The 21,358-nt window shown below is 37.4% G+C and overlaps 1 protein-coding gene across 3 annotated transcripts in view; it reads left to right on the top strand.

Moving 5' to 3' along the window:
• The first annotated feature begins 4,489 nt into the window (after window positions 1-4,489).
• fndc3a (fibronectin type III domain containing 3A) overlaps window positions 4,490-21,358 on the top strand; it is a 67,817-nt gene continuing 50,948 nt past the window's right edge. Inside the window, exons 1-2 of one of the 3 annotated variants that reach the window (XM_066665819.1) lie at window positions 4,490-4,934; window positions 18,062-18,194. In XM_066665819.1, coding sequence (XP_066521916.1) covers window positions 18,078-18,194 — 117 coding nt within the window. In that variant the 5' untranslated portion in view covers window positions 4,490-4,934; window positions 18,062-18,077. Of the gene's footprint in view, window positions 4,947-9,788; window positions 9,821-18,061; window positions 18,195-21,358 lie in introns of those variants that run through there. The other 2 variants (XM_066665810.1, XM_066665801.1) reach the window with 2 other exon arrangements.

The following is a 21,358-nucleotide window of genomic DNA, read 5'->3' as shown; positions in this document are numbered from 1 at the left end:
TTTTAAAGTCTCTAGGTTGTGCAGTAGAGCAACAGGTGTGGTTGTATGAAATCCAATTTTTCTAAAAAATATTTTTTTCTAAAATAGTACAATGATGGCTTAAGGTTTTTAAAATTAAATAAAAAAATATATTCTTTTCATACATTGTCTGTAACCACTTATCCAGTTCAGGGTCGGTGGGTCAAGAGCCTACCTTGAATCACCGAGCGAAAGGCAGGAATACACGCTAGAGGGGGGGGCAGTCCTTTGCACGGTGACACACACTCACACATCCACACTTATGGGCACTTTTGAGTCATCAATCCACCCACCAATGTGTGTTTTTGGACTGTGGAAGGAAACCTGGAGCACCTGGAGGAAACCCATGCAGACACTGTGTGACAGTGACACTACCTACTGCACCCACCGTGCCGCTCTAAAAACAAAATATTCTATTTGAAATCCAGTAACATTTAATTTTGTAATGAATTTGTTTTCATTACTGTAAGTGTTTCAGTAAATAAGCTATTGGTTGTTTGTAAAAATAATGAAAATACTTTATTCAGATTCCATTTGCTGTAGTATGTACCAGTAATAAGATGGTCTGTTAAGCCCTTAGTTTCATCATCCTTGGCTCTACGTTGAAGAAACTATTGCATCTATATTCAATAATAATAATACCTCTTTAACTAAAACAAAACCCACACATAGTTTAGACATTTAATATTTATTTATTTATTATTTAAAATTTAATAATGTAATATGCATAAGATGGGTATCAAAATAAATGTCTACAAAAAAATGTAACACCACCTTAAAACAATACACAGTCTGTGAAGAATAATACACAAAACATATGCACACTTTATCATGATCGTCTCTTACATTTGTAGGAGACCAAGAGACCAAGAGACCATGATGCTCTTTTATTCTGAAAGGGATGCGGTGAAAATCAAAATGGAAAATAATAGTCTCAAGTTGGCTTTCTGCAGAGAAAATTTAAACACTCTGACAAACATTTTCATATTTATTTCTGAAATCTGCTTTTATACTGACGGCATTATAGCAATTACAGTCTTACTATGATATAATTTTAAACACACTGAACTGTTAACCCCTAATAAATGTATTTAAAAAACCTCTGTCATATTTAAATATTATATATTAGCTTGTTTGTTGGACAGCAAAGGTTTAGAGGTAAATGCACCAACAAGTGGTTGTAGTAATAAAGTGATTAGGTTTGGACGTGAGGGGGAATGTATTCGAGAGCGAGCACAAGATATAAATATTGGTAGATTGGGGGAAGCACAAGATTGGAAATTGCTGGCAGACATAGGTAAAAAGCTGCAGGTCCCAGAGTGCATTGCATTAACTACTCTAAAGCCAGATATGGTGCTGTACTCTGAAAGTAAACTGATTATTATTTCATAGAGTTAACAGTTCCATTTAAGGATGCAGTAGACAAAGCATTTGAAAGGAAGAAGCTGAGGTATGCGGACTTGGCGGCTTAGGTGAAGGAATGCGGGTGCAGGCACATGTTTGACTGGTGGAGATAGGTGTTAGGGCATTTCTAGCCAAGTCTGCTACATCCATGCTTGTGCAGTTTGGCCACAACAAACTTAGGATGTAGCTGTAGGATTGGAACAATAGAAATTGTGTGGCTGCTGGTAGGAAGAGAGTACGGTGGGCCCTATGTGAAGCTCTAATGGATTGCCATATGATATTTTACATCTTATCTTGTGTATGTTTATAATTAAATAAGCGTGGCACGGTGGCGCAGCAGGTAGTGTCTCTGTCACATCTCCAGGGACCTGGAAGTTGTGGGTTTGAGTACAGCTCCAGGTGACTGTCAGTGAGGAGTTTGGTGTGTTCTCCCTGAGTGCGCGTGGGTTTCCTCCGGGTGCTCCAGTGTCTTCACACGGTCCAAAAACACACGTTAGAAGGTGGATTGGCGACTCAGAAGTGTCCGTAGGAGTGAGTGTGTGTCACACCCTCTGGCACCCCCTGCAGGGTGTTTTCTTGCCTCGCACACAGTGATTCTGGATAGGCTCCAGACCCACCGTGACCCTGAACTGGATAAGCGCTTAGAGACAATGAATTAATTAATATTAAATTAGCAAAAATATCAAGATCAAAATAACCTAATAACCTCTTTGTTGACAGAATGAGAGGTGAACTCAAGCAAAGATTTACAGCTGTGTTTTTGACAGAAGTGTATTGCTTAATGTTATATGGACTGAAACAAAATTGATCAATAAAATATTTATGATAACAATTTGGAGTTTCCTTCTATTTGGGAAACAAACAATATTCATGAGATTCGATGTGTGGCCATTGTGAAGCAAACTGATATTTAACGCTGAGAGGTGTGCAGTTTTATTTTTATTCAATTTAGATTCAGATTCAAAAGAAATGTATTTATTGCTGTAATACTGTATAAAATTATATCTCAATCAAACCTACACATTTACAGAATCCTAATACAAATTCAAAACACATGAGCTGTCACATTCAGGTGTCAATCAATAGGGGGAAATGGCTTAATTTTTATTCTAGAAATTATGACCTCTCTAATGTTCCATCAACAACATTTTAAAGAAATCCGAGGCAGTTACTTTACAAAGAGACATTTCACATCAGCATACTCTGAATGATCCTGTTTACACTTCATCAGAATTATCAAGACATTTTTCAAAATGTTGCTATCTTTAAATGCACACATATTTTATGGCTTATTTCTGACATCTGTATATATGATGTATAGTCTGTACATTACCTGTAAATATCAGGAATGTTATATACAAAGTATATATTTAATAGGACTATTAGTAGGTTAGGCAGGATGGTGGCACCAACAGGTTGCATTAATGTCCAGGGTTCTGGGGTTGTGGGTTCATTCCCTGCCATGGGTCACGGTCTGTGAGGATTTTAGTGTGTTCCCCTGACAGTGAAGGTTTCTTGCTGGGTGCTCCAGTTTCCTGCCATGATTCAAAAACACATATTGGTAGGTGAACTTACTGTGTGAAATTGTCCATAGGTGTCAGAGTGAATGTCTGAATGGGTGATGTTCTGTGCTGGACTGGCACTCTGTCTAAAGTGTGTTCCTGCCTTGCCCCCAGTGACTCTGGGTAGGCTCTAGAAATGTTACAGAGAATTAGTAAATAAATAAATAAATAAAATATTTGTTACAAAAAAGACACCTTATTCAAAATGGCACATTGCTGTTTTGCCACGATTGGGTAACGATTTATTGACAGCCACATACAGAGATGGAGATTTATAAAAGTTTTCCTTCAAAGTATTTACTTGAGGCTCCACCTACTGGTCATTCTCGGTAACACATGCATTTTATACGAACACCTGACTAAGCCTATCAATATGAAAGCTATACCTTGAGGTTATATAAACAGATTTCCATTCCGGCCATTATCTCTGTTCATTAAAACACCACATTTATAAACTCATTACAACTGAGGCAAATACCATACCTGCTGCTCGTGATGGGGTATTGATGATGATGAATATAGTATCCTGTATCATAAATGAATCAATTAAATATCAAATATTCAAATGTGCGGAGGCCAAGGTCTCCCTCATTCCACTTATTAGATTCAAAACCTAACTCCATTCATGATCATAAACTTAGTTAAAAAAAATATATATATATATATATATATATATATATTTTTTTTTTTCTTTTATTCTTGGAAATATTTCTGGCTTAAGTTACTGAGAAGGGGTCACAGTAAAGGAATCTGATCTGATGTGAAATTTGAGAATTAAGGGAATCATATTTGTGGACTTCCCTCTGATGGGAACTGAATATTGCTTCTAAACCTAATTCACAGAAAGTAAGAGCATTGTTTTCATTATTATGTAAGTTGCTATCTCAATGTTTTGAGATTCTATCTCATTATTTTGAGATACAAAGTGAATATATTGAGATAGTATCTCATTAAGTTGAGATGACATCTCATTATTTTGAGAAACTCTATTTTGAGATTCTACGACATCTAAAATAACGAGATAGTATCTGGAAATATTGAGACTTAATATTGAAACTTACATAAAATTTTGTATGTGTCAGAAACGGGCTTTCGTTTACACGAAGGGATGTGTTATGCTGAAATTCCTGTGTAGACTGTTTAGAAAAACCCGTGGCAGTCCCTTTGAAATGAGCTGAATTACCTGATTTGTGGAACAAAGCTGAAAGTATGAGTGGCCTTGAGTACAAAACTAGGGTTTAGTTTCAAATGTCACCCTACTCCCTAAGTAGTGCACTAAACATACTTTAAAATTGTGTGTGCAGCAAACAAACCGTGCATAATATGTTTTACAGAGTGGTATTTGGATACAGGATACGTCTGTACAAATCTCTATTTGAAGAAAACTGCATTACTGGGGTGTGAAAAGCTACATTTTATAATACTATATAGGGAGCAGGTGTCTATTTGAGCCTCGACCCAAGGTAGCTAGGTCAACTACGCATGCGCGATAGGATTGTGTACATTCTTGAAGGAAAATGATGGCGCTTGTCCAAATGGTTAAAGAGACCAGCGTACGTTCAGATGGAGGCTGAGTTTGAAAAGTGACAGGAACAGTTGGGGAACGTTGGTTTGTCTTGGAGAGGACGTGACTCGCTGACAAATTTCGACCTTTATTCTTGGTAATAACGACTGGACAATGTCCTGCTCTCGAGTCCGTGCACAGTTAAAGCTGCTCGAGCTGCGTTACGTTAGCAGCTAATTCGAACAGTCGGGGTTTAGCTAACAGCAGCGAGCCACGTAGCTTATATTTAGCTCCACAGCTAGCTGGCGTCTTAGCCCTACTTCCAACGTTAGTTTTAGATTCTAAACGACGCCTGTTAACTAGCCACGGACTAGGCAAATCCAGGAGCTTTCTGTGGTATTTACCCCACTGAATGCGAATATCCACCGCCGAAGAAACGGAACGAGGTACTACCTGTGGTGAGTGAATAAGTCTGAGTTTGGCTTCTTCTTCCAGTTTCCCCTTCCACCTTAAATGGTGCAGCAGCTCAAAAGTGCGTTGCAGCTTCAGTTCAATGGAGCGTAACATTTACTCACTTTGTTTGAACGTAACTTTTGCAGATCGCAACCAAAAAGTTAATATGTTGAAATAAAATATGTTGTAAGCGTTTCACAATAAACGCTCTTTCTTCACCTTAGATAATTCGCAAATATACACTGCAAACCGAAATGCGAGGCTAAAGCTGGCTTCTTACACGAATTTTCATTTTCGACTCAGAAGTCTCAAACGGTACAGAAGGTAAAATTCACTGCTGCACCTTTTAAAGGTGAAACGGACATTTCCAAGAAGTTCTGTTTGATGACCAAACGGGACCTGAAATGCACACGTCAACATTACCAGGCTGCATGGAAGAGTTAACCTTACTTTACCACTGCCTTTACACTAGAAACCAAATTGTCTCGCACAGCCCAGGTGTCTGGGACATAGTATATTGCTAGTAAACGTGACACTGACACAGTTGCACAATGCAACAATTGTGTGCCATAAAGAAATATATCAGAACTGTAACTTATAACAATCCATATTAAATATTCCACACACACCACTGCACTACAGCTAATTATTTATTTTTTTCCTTTGTAAAAAATATATATTCAATATATAGATGTCCACCTCGTGTGTGTGTGTGTGTATATATATATATATATATTCTGTGCCTGAAAATGCCTAGTGGAAATCTGTATTCTGAACAGAGTGTATTTGATGTTGTGGATTGTACGCTCGTTGGATTCGGGATGGGTAACTTCTGGCAGGTGTGTGAACTACAGTAACACACAGGCAGTGACGTGACATTTCCTAGTGCAATCAATCAATCACTAAATCACAATGAATTTATATAGTGTTTTTTACAACTGTTATCACAAAGCAGCATCGGAGAGTTGGTATCAGAATAGATAATGTGGGTCAGAAAAACCCCATATGAGTAAGTGGAAGCGGAAAGACTGTGGCTAGAAAAATTCCCTCTAGACTGGAGGAAGAAACCTTGGGAGAAACCGAGACTCTCAAGGGGACCCATCCTCCTCCGGTCAAACTACTGTTAGAAATGAACACTAGTGCACCATTAAAGTACATGCAATGGAAAAAATAACCCAATAAGGAATGAACTGTTAATTGAAGTGCCCATATCTTCCATTGTCCTAATAATATGTTCCTCTGTAGTCCACTTTATGTCATTTGTATTGTTTTATGAGCTAAAACCCATAAAGCAGGTACATAAGTTTAATTGGATTGACTGCCCTTTTTTTGACCTTTTGAAACATGTAACTTTTTTTTCACACAGTACATGAGACATATTTATTCCAAAATGTGTTTTAGTTCTCAGTGATATGGGCTCCTAAAGCCCTTATCCATTAAAACCTAACGCTGAGTGTCTGACGTGCTGCTGGTGGGCTAATAAGTGGTATACAGAAGAAATTAATCAATTAATTAATTCATCCACTCCCTCACTCGCTCACAGCCAAATGGCCTGCAGTTTATGTAATAGGTTATTCCAGGCTTTCCTTGTGATCAGATTCTTCGAAGCCAGAGCCTGGGGTTATTGGAGAATAAACTCTGTGAGGCCTTGTATTTGTGTTTATTTTTTATTTTCTGTCACTAAAGAATTGTCAAAGAGTGATACAACAAAGTGATAATTGTGTATTTGGTATATTAACTGCAACAACTACTCTGTTGTGACCATAGGGGCTATTGCTTTTATTGCTTATTTTCATTAGTGCATATCCACTAATGCTTACAAATAAACCTACAGTTTAAAATGTATTACATTTACATAGATTGATTTTAAAAGGCAGGTTGAGAAATGTTCCTTTCATATGTGTAAAGCTACATCAGCAGTGAATGAAGTACAGGTATATTGTCTACAGCATCTCAATATTGGCCTATATATGGCGTCAGTATTGGCTTATATAAGGGGACATAGTTCTAACATAAGCTCTATCTAAATGCGGAGCTTTAAGTTCCCAGTTTTTCAGCACTGACCTGCTGCTCTCAGCGCCGCAGCAAATCAACCCCCTGTAGGAGGGACTGTGACTCCATTGGCTGCTGATTGGCTAAATAAATGCGACAACCAATGAGAAGCAGTTTCTCTATTTCGGAGAACTGCAGTTTCTGCCCCTCGCTCGGGCTGAGAGAGAGTTGCGTGTTTCTGTCTCACACCGTCTCCATAGTTGTGTGACCTCAAATATACAGAACAACAGGCTAACCACAACAATAGCGTGGCGTTGTTTCCCCAGTAGCTCTAAACACTTCTCTGGCGTCGTCATAGTAACATAGTATTCCTAGTACACACTGTGCCACTGGATGTCGCATGAAACTACAGCATGCTTCAGAACTATGTCCTGCTCTGCAGATGGTTTTTAAAATAAACTCTTAATGTATTCGGATCACAGCTTGTATCATATCGAAACCCCTGTATTGAAAAATCCTGATCTGCGTTCACATGATTTAAGGCATTCTACTTTTGTTCAAACAGTAAACACATGTCTGTGAACGTATGACACAGGACCGAAGGTGCGACTGGACCCATGAAATGGCGTGGCATCACACTTAACAAGTGGATACATACATTGCTCCATTTTATTGAGGCGAGCAGCTTCTTCTCTTAGCAAATCCGACACCAACTTTGTTTGTGCTCTCAGACACATCAGTTAGAATCAACTGCTGTGTTCTGGACTTGATTGCTAAGTCTGAACTTGAAAAACACGCCCCCTTCATTAGCATATATATTTAGGTGGAAATGCAGAAATAAATAGATGAAAAAAGAGTAAATAATAAATAAAGTTAAAAATATAAATACAAAAAAAATTATAGGAATAAATATAAATAGGAAGTAACACAGAAATAAATGAGTAACAAATAAATGCACAAATAAAAAATATGCATGAATTTATAAATTACTATATAACCCCCCCCCCCCCCTAAAAAAAAAAGGTTTTATGTCCCATATTAAGTCATTTATTTATTTATTTATTTATTGTTTTGGCATTCTTCATTTCCTTTTATTTTAATTACACTTTCATTGATACATTTATTTATTTTTGTTGTTGAATAATGATCTTTGTTTTCATATTTATTAGGAGTATATCTGTAAATGAGGGACTGATGTTTCTTTTATGTCTCTGTCAACTTATATATATGAGGGGAAATTTAAATATGGTTGCACTGTATATTGTAAAAAATAAAATCTTGAAGTTATATTTTAGTATTTTAGCCATATCATAAGTGTCATACGTGTTGTGTGCATTAAATTGTCCTCCAGGAAGAAACTCTGTAGACTATACTGTTCAGATAATTCCAGGACTGCTATACTGCTGGTGTAATGTCTTGCCTTTCTGCTGCTGCATGATTGTGTGCTAATCAAGACACTGTCCATTTGTTACTTGTCTGTGTATGCATTGTGTGTTGAGTAGTAAGCTTTTGTGTATCCACTGCAGATTAGGTTGCATGTAATCCTTCTGAATATCAGTGAGCTGTGATTTGGGCCATTGCCAAATTGTGATGAGAACTTTAGCTGCACTGCCGCGTCTGCAGGAGTGAGATTAATGATGCCTAACCTCATATGGTCTTGTATTGATTTGGTGTGTTGGGGCTTAAGCTCTGGAAGAGAAGTCAAACTTGCTAGTAGTGATTGCATTAAACCCCACCCTCCTCCACCTTATCAATGATTGACTTTGTGTTGCTGTCGTCAGGTTCCACATGAGGATGCGTTGTACCGCTAACATCATTTTCAGTAGGAAATGACTAATCTCAAGCTTGTCTTGATCTTGGCTGTGTCATGCTACTAATATATCTTCAGTTAAGAGTGTAATGATTTGCAATGACAGAATTGGAGCTCAGAAAAGCTTAATCATTTAAACTGTATCATATGTGCTCTTTGTCTTCCTCTACTATTGTGATATGTAAATGATCAGAACTACTTGTATAGTATTTTAGATCTAAAACAAGTTTGGGGTGTAATTAATGTCTGGTTCATTTCAATATAAAGTAATTGCTCTGTTTTTACAGAATAGATGTTTGATGTATGTTTAGAGGTTGTTTAGAGCCCAGCTGAATGTCTTTTAAGATCACAGTTTTGCACAAATGCATGTTATTTTTTTCTGTTATGATATTAAGACACACGTTGTCTTTAAACACCAAAGTTGAATAAGATTTCAACCTAAAATGGTGTCAAATCTGAGAATGTGTGTCTCTTGCATCGTCCTGGTTCATGTCTTTAAACTACTGCATACCTAGCTGTAAGAGTGTAGGGAAAATTATAGGTTTTTAGCTTGCCAGGTTTTTAGCTTAAATCTGAAATTGCTTGGGGTTTTTCCACAGAATTCAACTCTCTACTACATAGTAGAAACCAACACTAAAAGTAAATAAATGCAGATCTTTGGTGCAGTTTATCAGGAGAGCTCTTTGTATCAGGAATGGCTGTGAGTTGTATCCTGGCTTGCTGCTGCAGCTTTCTTACTAATGTGATAAAGTTGAGCATCACAGGCTGCAAGTGTGGGCTGTTTTAGGTTATGTCATGTCATTGTGGTTGTGACAGTTTATTTATCATTATATTGTGCAGCTCCAGGGGTCAAAGTACAACAGTGCTTATGTTTTCCTTTCTGTAACACTTTAAACACACCAGTGCTGCTGAAGTTTTTAAATACCGTGCTCAATCTTGGGCCACTCTATTAGAAACACCTACATCGTCCACCTCATAGACGCTCTGTTGCTGCACAGTTTCTGCTAGTCATTCTTTAGTTCTTTGTCAGTGGTCACACTATGCTGCCTACAGGACACTGATGGCTGAATATTTTTGGTATGTGGACTGATATTCTGTTAGCCTGTTATGCTGTGCCTGGCTCATTGGTGTGTAGAGCTAAAACTTCTTAAAAGACAAGGCAAGTTTATTTATAGAGCACCTTTTCATTACAAGAGCAATTCAAAGTGCTTTACAGAAAACATTGTTAAATTAAAAGCAAGAATAAAAATAATGAAGTTCAATTAAAATGGTGCAATAAAAGGAAATACATAAAAAAGATTAAAAGAAAACATGATAAAAATGATTAAAACAGTTTAAAAATGATACAATGAAAGAAAAGAACCAAAGTGCCATTACAGAATATAAAGTACTGTAAGCTGCTCAAAAAGGAATGTTTTAAATCTTGTTTTAAAAGTGTCTAAATTCAGGGCTCTTCTAATATTCTCAGTCAACTGGTTCCATTCCATTTATTCCAGCATAGGAGCTAAACGGTCTTCTCCATGTTTAGTTTTCTCCTGAGGCAGGACTAACTGACTACTTCCTAAAGATCTGAGAGCTCTGCTCAGCTCATATCTCTGTAGCAGATCTGATAAATACACTGGTCCTACCCCATTATGACATTTATAGACCAGTAACAACACCTTAAAGTCTATTCTGTAACAGACTGGTCTCCAGGGTAAGGATTTGAGGCTTGGGGGAGAACTCTGGCAGCTGCATTTTGAATCAGCTGAAGCTGTTTAATGGTCTTTTGTGGAAGTCCAGCTAAGAGACCATTACAGTAATCAATGCTAGAAATAAAGGCATGGATAAGTTGCTCCAGGTCTGGTTTAGTCTGAAAATTTCTAATCTTACTGATATTCTTACGATGGTAAAATGCTGATCTATTAACTGCTTTAATATGAGACTAAAACTGAGATCTGAGTCCATTAATACACTATCACATCAAAATATTTCAGGGATTTTTTTTGTCTGTTGCCCATGCATAGTTTAATTTTAATTTAGTTGTGCTTATAAAGACCTAGTTCAGTCTTTAAGTACAAAACTGAGTCACTGCATGTAATTTAGTTGCTGTGATGTGGGAACAAAGCTTGACCAGATGTACATAGCCAAAATACTGAAAACAATACTGAAACTAGATTCTTTCAAAAACAGAAAATCTTAAGGCTTTAGCCCTGAAACTGAAACCCAAAGCTGTTCACAGACAAAATCAGTTTTCTAAGATGTAAGCAGAGCTGTCTTAAATCCGTTATTTTCTATAGCAAATGCTCTATTCTTTGTAAAATGCAAAAAAATAATTAATCTGTGATTTGTATATGCCCTTGAAGCATATATGTGCCAAAAGGACAAAGAAATATTTCAAATTTTGTCATTGACAAACTTGATTTGTATTTTGTGAATATAAACAAATTTAGACATTGAGTGCTGTAGCACATTCAACGCTGGGACAGAGGCATGTTTACCACTGTTACATCACCTTTCTTATTACACTTTTTTTAATTGTTTGGCATTGTATATGATTCTGGAGAATGACTGTTTAAATACTGTTCACATTTCAAACTCTCAGAAACCCTCACAAACCTCCCCCTCTTGCTCTTTCATAAGCTTCACTTCCCAACTTTGTGAAGGCACATGTGTGATAAGTCAACACCACACAGCTATGGAGCAGAAATAGAGTAACCTCCTCATCCATTTTTATGCTTTTCGATGCTTGGAGGTCTCTCAATCTTCCAAACACCTGCCGATGCTTTTGACTAACAGAGTGATAGAATGTGGCTATAATTAACTTTAAATTTGCTCAGTGACTTGTTTTTCTAAGCACGTATTCTTAAGCAGCAGGGTTGTCCCTAATATAATTTTTAGGGCTTCTGAGCTTCTGGCAGTAGAGCCTTATTATCCGAATCTCAATAAATGAATAAAAATAATAGCCCTACTAAGGAGTCCCTCTTTTTCATCCTGATACTGAACATAATGTTGTGTACTGGCAGGTGAAGCTCAGAAGTCGGGCTGCAAACACATGACACTGAAGCCTCATTGATGGAGGGAGGATAATAATGTACTTTCAGTACTTTGTTTCTCCAGGCTGGGATGGACTGAAAAATCACATCCATTTCAATGAGCTTGTGCTCTGAAATCTTCTCATTTTGTCATTAAAGAGAGTTCAACACTCTCCTGCTCCTCCTCTCTCAACAAGGAACACCCCTCTTGCTGATTGGTTGAACTAGTGTTTTGCTGTTTGGTTTGTAAAACTTTATTTGTTTTACATTCACTCACCCTGGGCTGTGTACAAAAAACAAACTTTTAGAGAGATAGCAAATGGTGAGGGGACTTTCCCTGAATTTATTTATATTTTTTTTTAAGGTGTACAGCACTTTTTAAATAAAAGTTCAAGAGAAAAACGAATCACAGATTTTTTTAAAATCCCAAATTCTAGGAAATGCAGTTAGTGCGTAGTGCACCTTGTGATTTTATACTTCAGAACCAATATAGAAAGAAGAACAAAATTTCTTAAGATATTATGCTCTCTTTTTGGTGTTGGGGACTTTTTTTTTTTTTTGTTGTTGTTTTTTTGTGATTCGAAAGACAGCTGTGGTCATGCATGGTTATCATTTCGTTCTTGTTTCACTGTTTTCTACTTCCCCACCTACTTATTTGTATTTTTGCCAAAGGGTGATTTAGCCTCTAATTGAAGATGAAATTGTGTGTTTTGTCAGTACAAAAATATTAATCAAAATGTTCACATAGGGTTATACACTTTATAGAAGAGATTTATTTTTCTTGTTGTATTCAGAATGTTTTTTTAAGAAGCAGTAATCCTTGAAACAGCAAATAATGAAATTAGAATTTATTACAATGATCATGGGAAGTCCACAAAAAATGTGGATTTTCCCCATGAAATCCCTTTCCAACATATAAAAGTGATGTGAAAGTTTAGGGTTTTAGCAATTAAAATAAATTGTAGTTAATTCCCAGTATAGTGTCTCTTCCCTTTTTACTTGTATCAGCACATCCTGGGTGGGCAAACACTCTCTCTGCTCTGAAAGAATTGTTTTGTTTAAGCGACACTGTGTAGTTCAGTACTCTTAGCATTATATTCTCTTGATGCAAACACAGATAAAGTCCAGAAACACATTGTTGACAGTAGCCACCCTCACTTTTATAGCATTTGATTAAATTATTTCTTTCTCTCTCTCTGTTTCTCTTTCTTTTTTTCTTTCCTTCCTTCCTTCTCCCTATCACAGTGTAATTGTAATATTGTCTGGGTGTTTTGGGGTAAGGGTACTATAAGGTCACAATGAGAACCCTTGCCCTGTGTGACCAAACAGGGGTTGGGAAAGGGCTCATGTCATTGCCACTTGAAATAATTGCAGCTGACGTAGCACATGAGCTGGCTCACTGAACGAGCTGCTGTCATTGCCTCCCCTCTTCTCTTTGCAAGTCCTAATAAGAAGTCATGTTCACTCTATGGCCTCTTGCCCCTTTGAGAGCAGATTTGGATTTTCAGGCAGTGCTCCACTGCTTGCGTCACCTGTACCCCAATGTGAGAGGCACAGAGAGAGTAGTACTGCACTGTGAGAATGTGAATTACACTCTGACTAGTTTATGCTCTTTGTTTTCAAAGTAGATTCCCTCATTAATGAGATTGAAAAGAGGTGGGAAAAGTTTGTATTTTTAAGTTTTTTTCCTTTACTCGACCATCTTTAATTTCATTGGTAAATAAATTAAGCATTTAAGTTTCTTTTTCAGTTTCTGTAAGCACTGGTGGAAAGCTGTAGACCAGTAGTGGCCAAATATGGCCAATGCTGGTGTGTGATATGCCTGGCCACATACAAAATGCAATTTATTTGTACTGTATAAGACACAGTTCAAGTCTGAATGTATATTAGAAATGGTTTAAAAAATAATGTTGTGTAATATTGCTCTCTCTCTCTCTCTCTCGTGTGTTCATGCATTTTTTTTAAAACTCTTCTGGTAGTGCAAAGTTATGTTTCAGTACTCAAGAAAGTAAGTAGCGAAAACTGTTAAGATACTCGTTCCTGTTTTAGTTAGCAGCTGTGGCATATGCACTGCACTGTGAAAGCCATGGTAGGTTTTTGTTTTTTTGTTTGTTTTTTTATCATGTAGTTTGGTTTAAAATTAGGTTTAGTTCATTTTTGTCAGGCATTTTGAAGTATAACAAAAAACAATGTTTTCTGTTATAGTAAAAAGGATCTGCTTTTGAATAAGCAGTCATATTGGATGCAGTGTAGTATGGGTTTTGTAGTTTTCTTGTTCAATTTATAAAAGGCATTTAGCATGCTTTAGGCATTAGACAGTTTGGCTAGATCATTTCCAGTAAATTATTTGGAATGAAATGGTGTCGCATACATGTGAAGTCTTATTTTCTGTTTTGTCATTCTGACACAGAGACAGTGTTGGAAATTTAATTTCACACACATTCTACCAGCCTCTTAAGATTATTACCCATCACACTTTTTGTGCCCACAAAGTGGAGCTGATCGTTTTAGGGGAAATATCTAATAGCGATTTTTCTGACAGATAATGCGATTTGATTTGTGATAAATTTTCTGAATCAAATCAAATTTATTTTTATAGCGCTTTTCACAACTGATATTGTCACAAAGCAGCTTCACAGAATTCTGAAAATGTCTGAAAAAAGTTCCAATGAATTAATTAATAAAGATTTAATACATGATTGATCATTACCACATAAGATAACATCAAAATGCAAATAAGTGTTCTATTTTCTAAGAAAAGAATGATAAGTCAATGGTAAGAACTTCTTTCAACATGTATCTATTATATATTTTTTTTAAAATATATTGACCACCCCTGGTTAAGTTACATGTTTTCTAACTGAAAGTAAGTAGTACGTTTCCACACCCTCTACAGGGAACACATGTCTGCACATTTTAATACACAGTTGTTGTTTATCTGCAGGATTTAACATAATGGGGGAAAATTGAGTGGCAAAAGTAACATTTGTACTTTAATTAAAAAAAAAAAAATGAGGATTTTGCCCATTCTTCCAGAAGCGTATTTGTAAGGATTTGTGTTGGATGAGAAGGCCTGGATCACAGTCTTTGCTTTAAATCATCTCAAAGGTGTTAGGTTAAGGTCAGGACTCTGTTCAGGCCAGTCAAGTTCTTCTATGCCAAACTCGCTCATCCATGTCTTCATGGGCCTTGCTTTGTGCACTGGTGCACAGTCACATTGGAACAGGAAGGGGTGATCCCAAACTGTCCCCACAAAGTTGGGAGCATGAAATTGTCCAAAATTTCTTGGTATGCTGAACATTAAGAATTCCAATCACTGGAACTAAGGGCTGAGCCCAACTCCTGAAGAACAACCCCACACCACAATCCCCCCTCCAACTTTACACTTGGCACATTGTGTCAGACAAATACAGTTCTTGCAACTGCCAAAAGTCCATTGGATTGACAGATGGAGAAGTGTTCCTCACTCCAAAGAATACATCTCCACTGCTCTTGAGTCCATTGTCATAGTCCAGTTTTTTGTCAGTAAACATAATTTGTTATTAGTAACACTACAACGGTATACTGAAAAACTTAATTGGACACATTTTCTCATTAAATCCTAGTTAACTTGGCAACAGGTGCTATAACAATTGAAAAAAAGCTAGCAATTTTGAGTAGGGCATGTGTCTAATCTGCCAAGTGAGGGAGAGCTTTAAAGTGTGTTTTTTTGTGTGTATTTTATTTGCATTCATCCTACAAAACACCATACTTGACTTTTAAAGTCGGGCTTATGTAGGATGATGGGATGGCTGACTGATTAAGCTCTATTGTCATTGGTTCAGACCACGCATGAAAAAGCCACTAAATAGTCTCAAGGACACATACCATTTCATCCTTATTAGTTCCTGTCTATGACTCACTGCAAGTCTGATGCATTACATAGACAAGGTGGCATTTTTCCTTCAACCACCCATCATTCTCATACTCTGCCTTCTCAGTTCTTTTACTGTCAGGCATTTAAATTTCATTTGCATTTCTAGACGTGAGGCACCAAATGGCATAATGTGTAGAAAGAGGCTGTCTTTTTATTCATACAAGTACTATAGCCAGTACAAAACGATACACGGAAGTGCATAAACATGTATGTTCAGATAACTAATCAGAATGCAAGTGGCAGAATCCTGCCATTGAGGCCAGGTTAACGCACTGAAAGTATCAGATTCTTAATCTACTTGTGGGCTGAGGATCTGTGGCTGAGACTAGTCACACTGATGGTTGAGTGGATATGCTTGGTATGGTGAAACAGATACATAAGAACATGAGGCTTTGTTTAATTTGTGCATAGCCCTAGGCTTCTCTTTCCATATGTGCATGAATATGGCTAAAATAAGCTTTCTATTACACACAAAGCTTTAAAAAGAACAGGTAGGCACTAATTTACCAATTGGCTCAAGTATAATTGGTGTTTGGCTGCCCACTCAGTATTGTACCTTAGCTGGCCCTAGGAAGATGAATGAACTTTGTGAACCCAAATTAATATTATTATATATTCTTGCCATAGCATGGAATTAAATTGAAAAGTGCAAAAAGAATAGAGACAGAATAGAGGAAGTTATAATAAAATCTTTGAACCCATTAAAAGTTTGGTGTAATTAATTTTTATGCCCCCTGCATATGTCCATGCTTGTTTTGTTATTTGAGCAAACAGTTCTTTTAAAGGCAAACTCTACAATTGTGGAGAAATGCTATGTTTGTTACTCGGGTTGTTTGGTTTTGTAGCATTTTCAGTCTGGGTTTTTACTTTCATGCTCTTAGTTTTCTGAATTGAGTCAGTTCCATCTATGGTAAAAATAAGTCAATATTACACACAGTAATACAGCAGCATTCTCATTTCTGTTCATGCTTTTCACTGGGGCTTCATGAACACAGACCAGTTTGGCGCATGCAAATTGTGAGGAAATATCATCTGAATTGTTTTTTGAATAAAATCTTAATCATACATTTTAAGGAATCCTGCCATGCTTCTGTGTATATTGTGGCCCATACCATGTTCACCCCATGCTTGATGTGGATTAATTAGTTGATTGCTGTTGCCCTTCCTCACAAGACAGGATATTTTCACAACTGAGCTTAAGCATTTTCCTGAGCATGTTAACAGATTCAATATACTGTAGAATTGTGTACCTATGTAGTTTTTACTTTATATTCTCCTAAAATGGAAGAGAAACTGGTTTAAATAATTTAATTGTGCACAACAGCAGGTTGCTGTGGATTTTAAGTGGTTCCTTTCCATTAACATCTCCTTTAATCACTGAATAACTGAATTTGATGCTAACTCAGGCACTATCTGGAATGTACAGTAATTTATAAGTGAATTAATTCATTCAACCTTGGACTTTTCATGCTGACATTGAATGCTCTTTCAGTATATTGTTTCAGTATTTATTTCATACAACAATTAGGAGTGAAGTCTCTGTATTCATGTGTAGTTTTTCCACGTCTATTTTTATACAGATAAAATGATTAAAAATGTCTGAAAATAAAACAGTTTCTAGGACCTATGAAGGGCACATGCTTCTTTGAATCACATTGATTATAAGCAGATTTGTAACTGTTCTGTACTTGATTAACTCAGTGTATTGGTTGGGGGACAGCCTTTGTCAAATGGTTAGAGAACAGGCTTGGTACCGGAAGGTTTCTGGTTCCATCCCCAGGACCAGCAGGAACATCCATGACTGAAGTGCCCTGGAGCAAGACACTGAACCCCCAAACGTTCCATGGGCTGTCTGCTGCTCTGGGTGTGTGCTCACAGCCCCTAGTGCACTGTGTGTGTGTTCGCTGCCACAGATGGCTTAAATGCAGAAGACAAATTTCATTTTACATTGTACTATGACAAATAATTGCAAAGTAATATCAGCAAACATCGTCCATACTGGGAAAACTTTATTACTTATTCTACTGTTTCAAATGTAACACATTAAAACATTTTCCCACAAGTTAACACAGTCCTGTTGAGTCTCAGTGAAACCCATGCTACATGCTGTGGCCAAAATACCACAATGATCCAACAACACAGCACTTTTCTCCCCAGCCAGCTCTGGTCAGAATGGCTGGTTTTAGCCAATGTTTATTTAAATGACAAAGGGCCACAGCTGAATTTCCAGGAAGGGTGAGGAACAGAGGCACTGGTTTTTAGCCATTTATAGTTTGTCCTCTTTCTTCTGTTCTCAGTTTCTAACACTTTCAGTACTCTGATTGAAATTATGTGAAGATAAATCTTTGTGCATCATTAACTGGCCCTCTGACACTCTTTCTCTTTTAGTGTGAATGAGGGAGTCATGGCTGACCATACCCCTCCACTGGAGTCCGGCCAGTTACTCAGCTCAGATCACCCTTCCCTCCTCACTTCTCCACCACCTCCACCCAACATGGTCAATGGTGATGGGGCCCAACAGGTAGGATGCTGTCATCTACTTTTTATTAGGTTTGAGTATGTGTTTATTTTGTATCATATTGTGCTTTATTTAAGAGTGGCTCTTAGCAGGATCATGGCAAAAGCCTGGCTTTGAGCAGTGTCATGGCAGGAGTATAGAGTGTGGATGAGAGCTGTCTTCCTTCTTGACCTTAGGGCTATTGTAAGTAAGTGGTAAGTGTTATTGACTATTGTCTGATGTCGGCACTGTCAGGCTTACAAAAATAAACCCTGTTTGCTCTGATTTTATCATGAAACATGTGAAAGAAGTGTAATGGAATGTTTCCTAACTGTGAAAACTAGACCAGTGCAATTGATGTCAATTTTCATTTGTCTACCTAACCCTTCGACTCTTTAGTGAGTACTGTGGTTCACTGGACATCTAAAGAGTCAGTGCAGATGCGTTCATGTCAGGCCGCTTTATTTTCTTGCTGCTTTTGTCTCAAAACCTTCTGCTCTGTTAATATTTTTTCACGTTTTGCTTGCCTCAGTCATAAAACCTGCAGGCTTTTATTAAATGCATAATTTCCCAGGCTGCTCATAATCTCTAGCTATTTGTTTAAGGGAGAACAGTATAAATCAGATTTAGGATATGTATTGTGTCCTATTATTATTATTATTTTATATTTGTAAATACTGTTTGAGTGGTGAGAAAGAAGTGGGTTTTGTGTCGAATGTGGTGGCAGTTTGAGGAGCTTCATGTGGCAGCTGGGACTAGGGAAGTTGTGATATTTCCCAGGTGAAAAGCAAGTTGATGTTCTTGATGTTGATTTATAGAATGTCTATATAGGAAGGTGATGGCTTGACTTTATGCTCCGGGATATTTTTCAGTATGGCTTTTCTTCCAAATCATCAAGTGTGTTAACTCTGATATATTGCTGTATGATGTCCACTACGTGTGAGAAGGTGCACCTTATGGCAGAAGATTTTCTGACTTGAAGAAGCTATTACGCTGTAGTTGGGGTTGGTTGCCCTGATGGAATGATACACCTGGATGAAGACAGTGATGAGAATGTACCATGATGGCTGACACCAGTATCCCTGACCTTTCTTGCTAGACACTCACTCTGCAACCCCTCCATTGGTATATTTGTCACCAGTGTGCCTGCATGGTGTTAACATCACTGGTGCATTAGTCTTTAGTCAGATCAGAATGGATAACCAGCATCGTTACTGCTGTTGTTTGTGTGTATATGTGATCTACCACCCTGTGGTGGTCACAGAGCGAAGTGTGTGTGTGTGTGTGTGTGTGTGTCATTTAATATTAAGTATACATAAACACAATGTTGGGAAGTAATGGAATACATGAAACAGAGTTATGTATTTAGAATTCAAAATACGAGTAACTAACTATTCTGTTAGTTACAGTATTCAGAATACAGTTCGAATGATGAAATAAATGGATTACATGAAAGTGTTTACCGGCAGGATCAATCCTTTCTGACAGCAACAGGAGGGAAAACATGAATAATCTCAAGAATTAAAGATTAAAACCGTGATAAAAAGGAAGATGAGTGTAGATACAAGGTGTGTGTTCCTAATCCAGAGATCATTGTGTGGGAATGCATGTGTATAGATTTATAAAATCTAAGAAAAATATGAAAGATTTTCCATTCATGTGCTACCTGCTGGTCTTTATTATGCTGTGCCCTCCTCTCTCTCTGTTTACTTGTTTGTGTGCAGTGGAGCTGGACCCAAATGAATCAGACTCCTGTTTATCAATACTTACCTAATAGTCGAAGAGCCCAGCTGTTCTCCCGGTTGTAAAAGTCTGCCAGAACCATTTTGTTGCTAGGCCCTACCTCTAGGTTTTGATATTTGCCCTTTTAAGCTTTTATTTGTTTGCTTTTTTCCCCCTCACAGCAGCCTCCAGCAGTTCTTGTTTTATATGCAGCTTTGGAACAGTTTTGATTTTATGTGTCTGTGGATTTGTTGGGTGTTTATATTAGAAGCATGTAGATTAATGTGGCTAGCGTTTATATCTATACATGAAATTTTATGTGTGGTGAGGGAGAGTGACATCTCATATTCATATTTGTTGTGATAAACAGCTTTGTCAGCATGCTTGCTACTTGAATGTGTAGCTCAAACCTAAAGCTTCTCAAAACGGAGTCACAGGAGTGGCTCATTATCTAGGCAGCTCAATCACTGGCAGGCTGTGTTGTAAACCACAAGGCCTAAATGGAAGAAATGTTGCCTGTTTTACATCCTTGGTATTGTAGCCTACCGGCACAAGACTTCTTTTTATTTAAAAGTAGCTTGATATTTTGCAACTATCTTCATGCTTTTGTCCTTCGAAATTTCACAACAAATGTATCAAGTAGCATATATGTCAAACAACATGGTTTTAGGATGGTCTTTGCGAGAAGGAGAAAAAGGTGGGCAAAATAAATGCTTTAGATAATTATATTTCACTGAAATGTACTTAGTCTAATGCATTTCCTTTTGCCCACTTATTTGCTCTGCCATTTTGCTGATTAGCTTTAGTTAATCGTTAAAATTATGCCCCTTCACACATGCACGGTTGTCCAGAAATGTTCCGGAGTTTAACCGGAGGAGCTGTATGTGTGAACGCGACCACCCGCAACATTCGTCCTGGACCTTACCCAGATATTGTCCTTCTCGAACCCTAGTAAATTTTCTGGGTGAAGTTCGCGTCAACTCATTGGAGAACAGCGTACAAGCACGTTTTTCGTCTCCCGCTGCGAGAATGCGTCTGAGGCATATATCTCCCACTGTGAGCTGCATGTGTGAACGACCACTCCAGGACATCTCTGGACTCAATTCTCTGGAGTTCCCCTAGAAATTTTCCAGTGTTCATTTGTGAAAGGGGTATTAGTTAATGTGTGTGTGTTCATGTTAAGTTGTAACATTCTTAGATCTGAGGTTGAGTAAAATTAATGAAAATCTTATCACCAGAATTGTGTGTATTGTGCTAGTTAAAGCCAATGAATTGAATAATTTGACCAAATTAAGAGAGGTTAATCACAGTATATTTATAAAAAGATGTCTATTTTAAATTACAGTAACGCTCCAGGTATATTCGAAGAGTAAAATAACCCTAAACCATGTTTTTGTTTGCCTTTTTGTACGTTTTTCTTTTTTCTGCCATTCCATCACTGCATTCCCAGTGATTTGCTTTGTATT

The sequence above is a fragment of the Hoplias malabaricus genome, chromosome 1 (genome assembly GCF_029633855.1).
Source record: "Hoplias malabaricus isolate fHopMal1 chromosome 1, fHopMal1.hap1, whole genome shotgun sequence".
NCBI lineage: Eukaryota > Metazoa > Chordata > Actinopteri > Characiformes > Erythrinidae > Hoplias > Hoplias malabaricus.
This window is presented reverse-complemented; position numbering and strand designations above follow the sequence as displayed.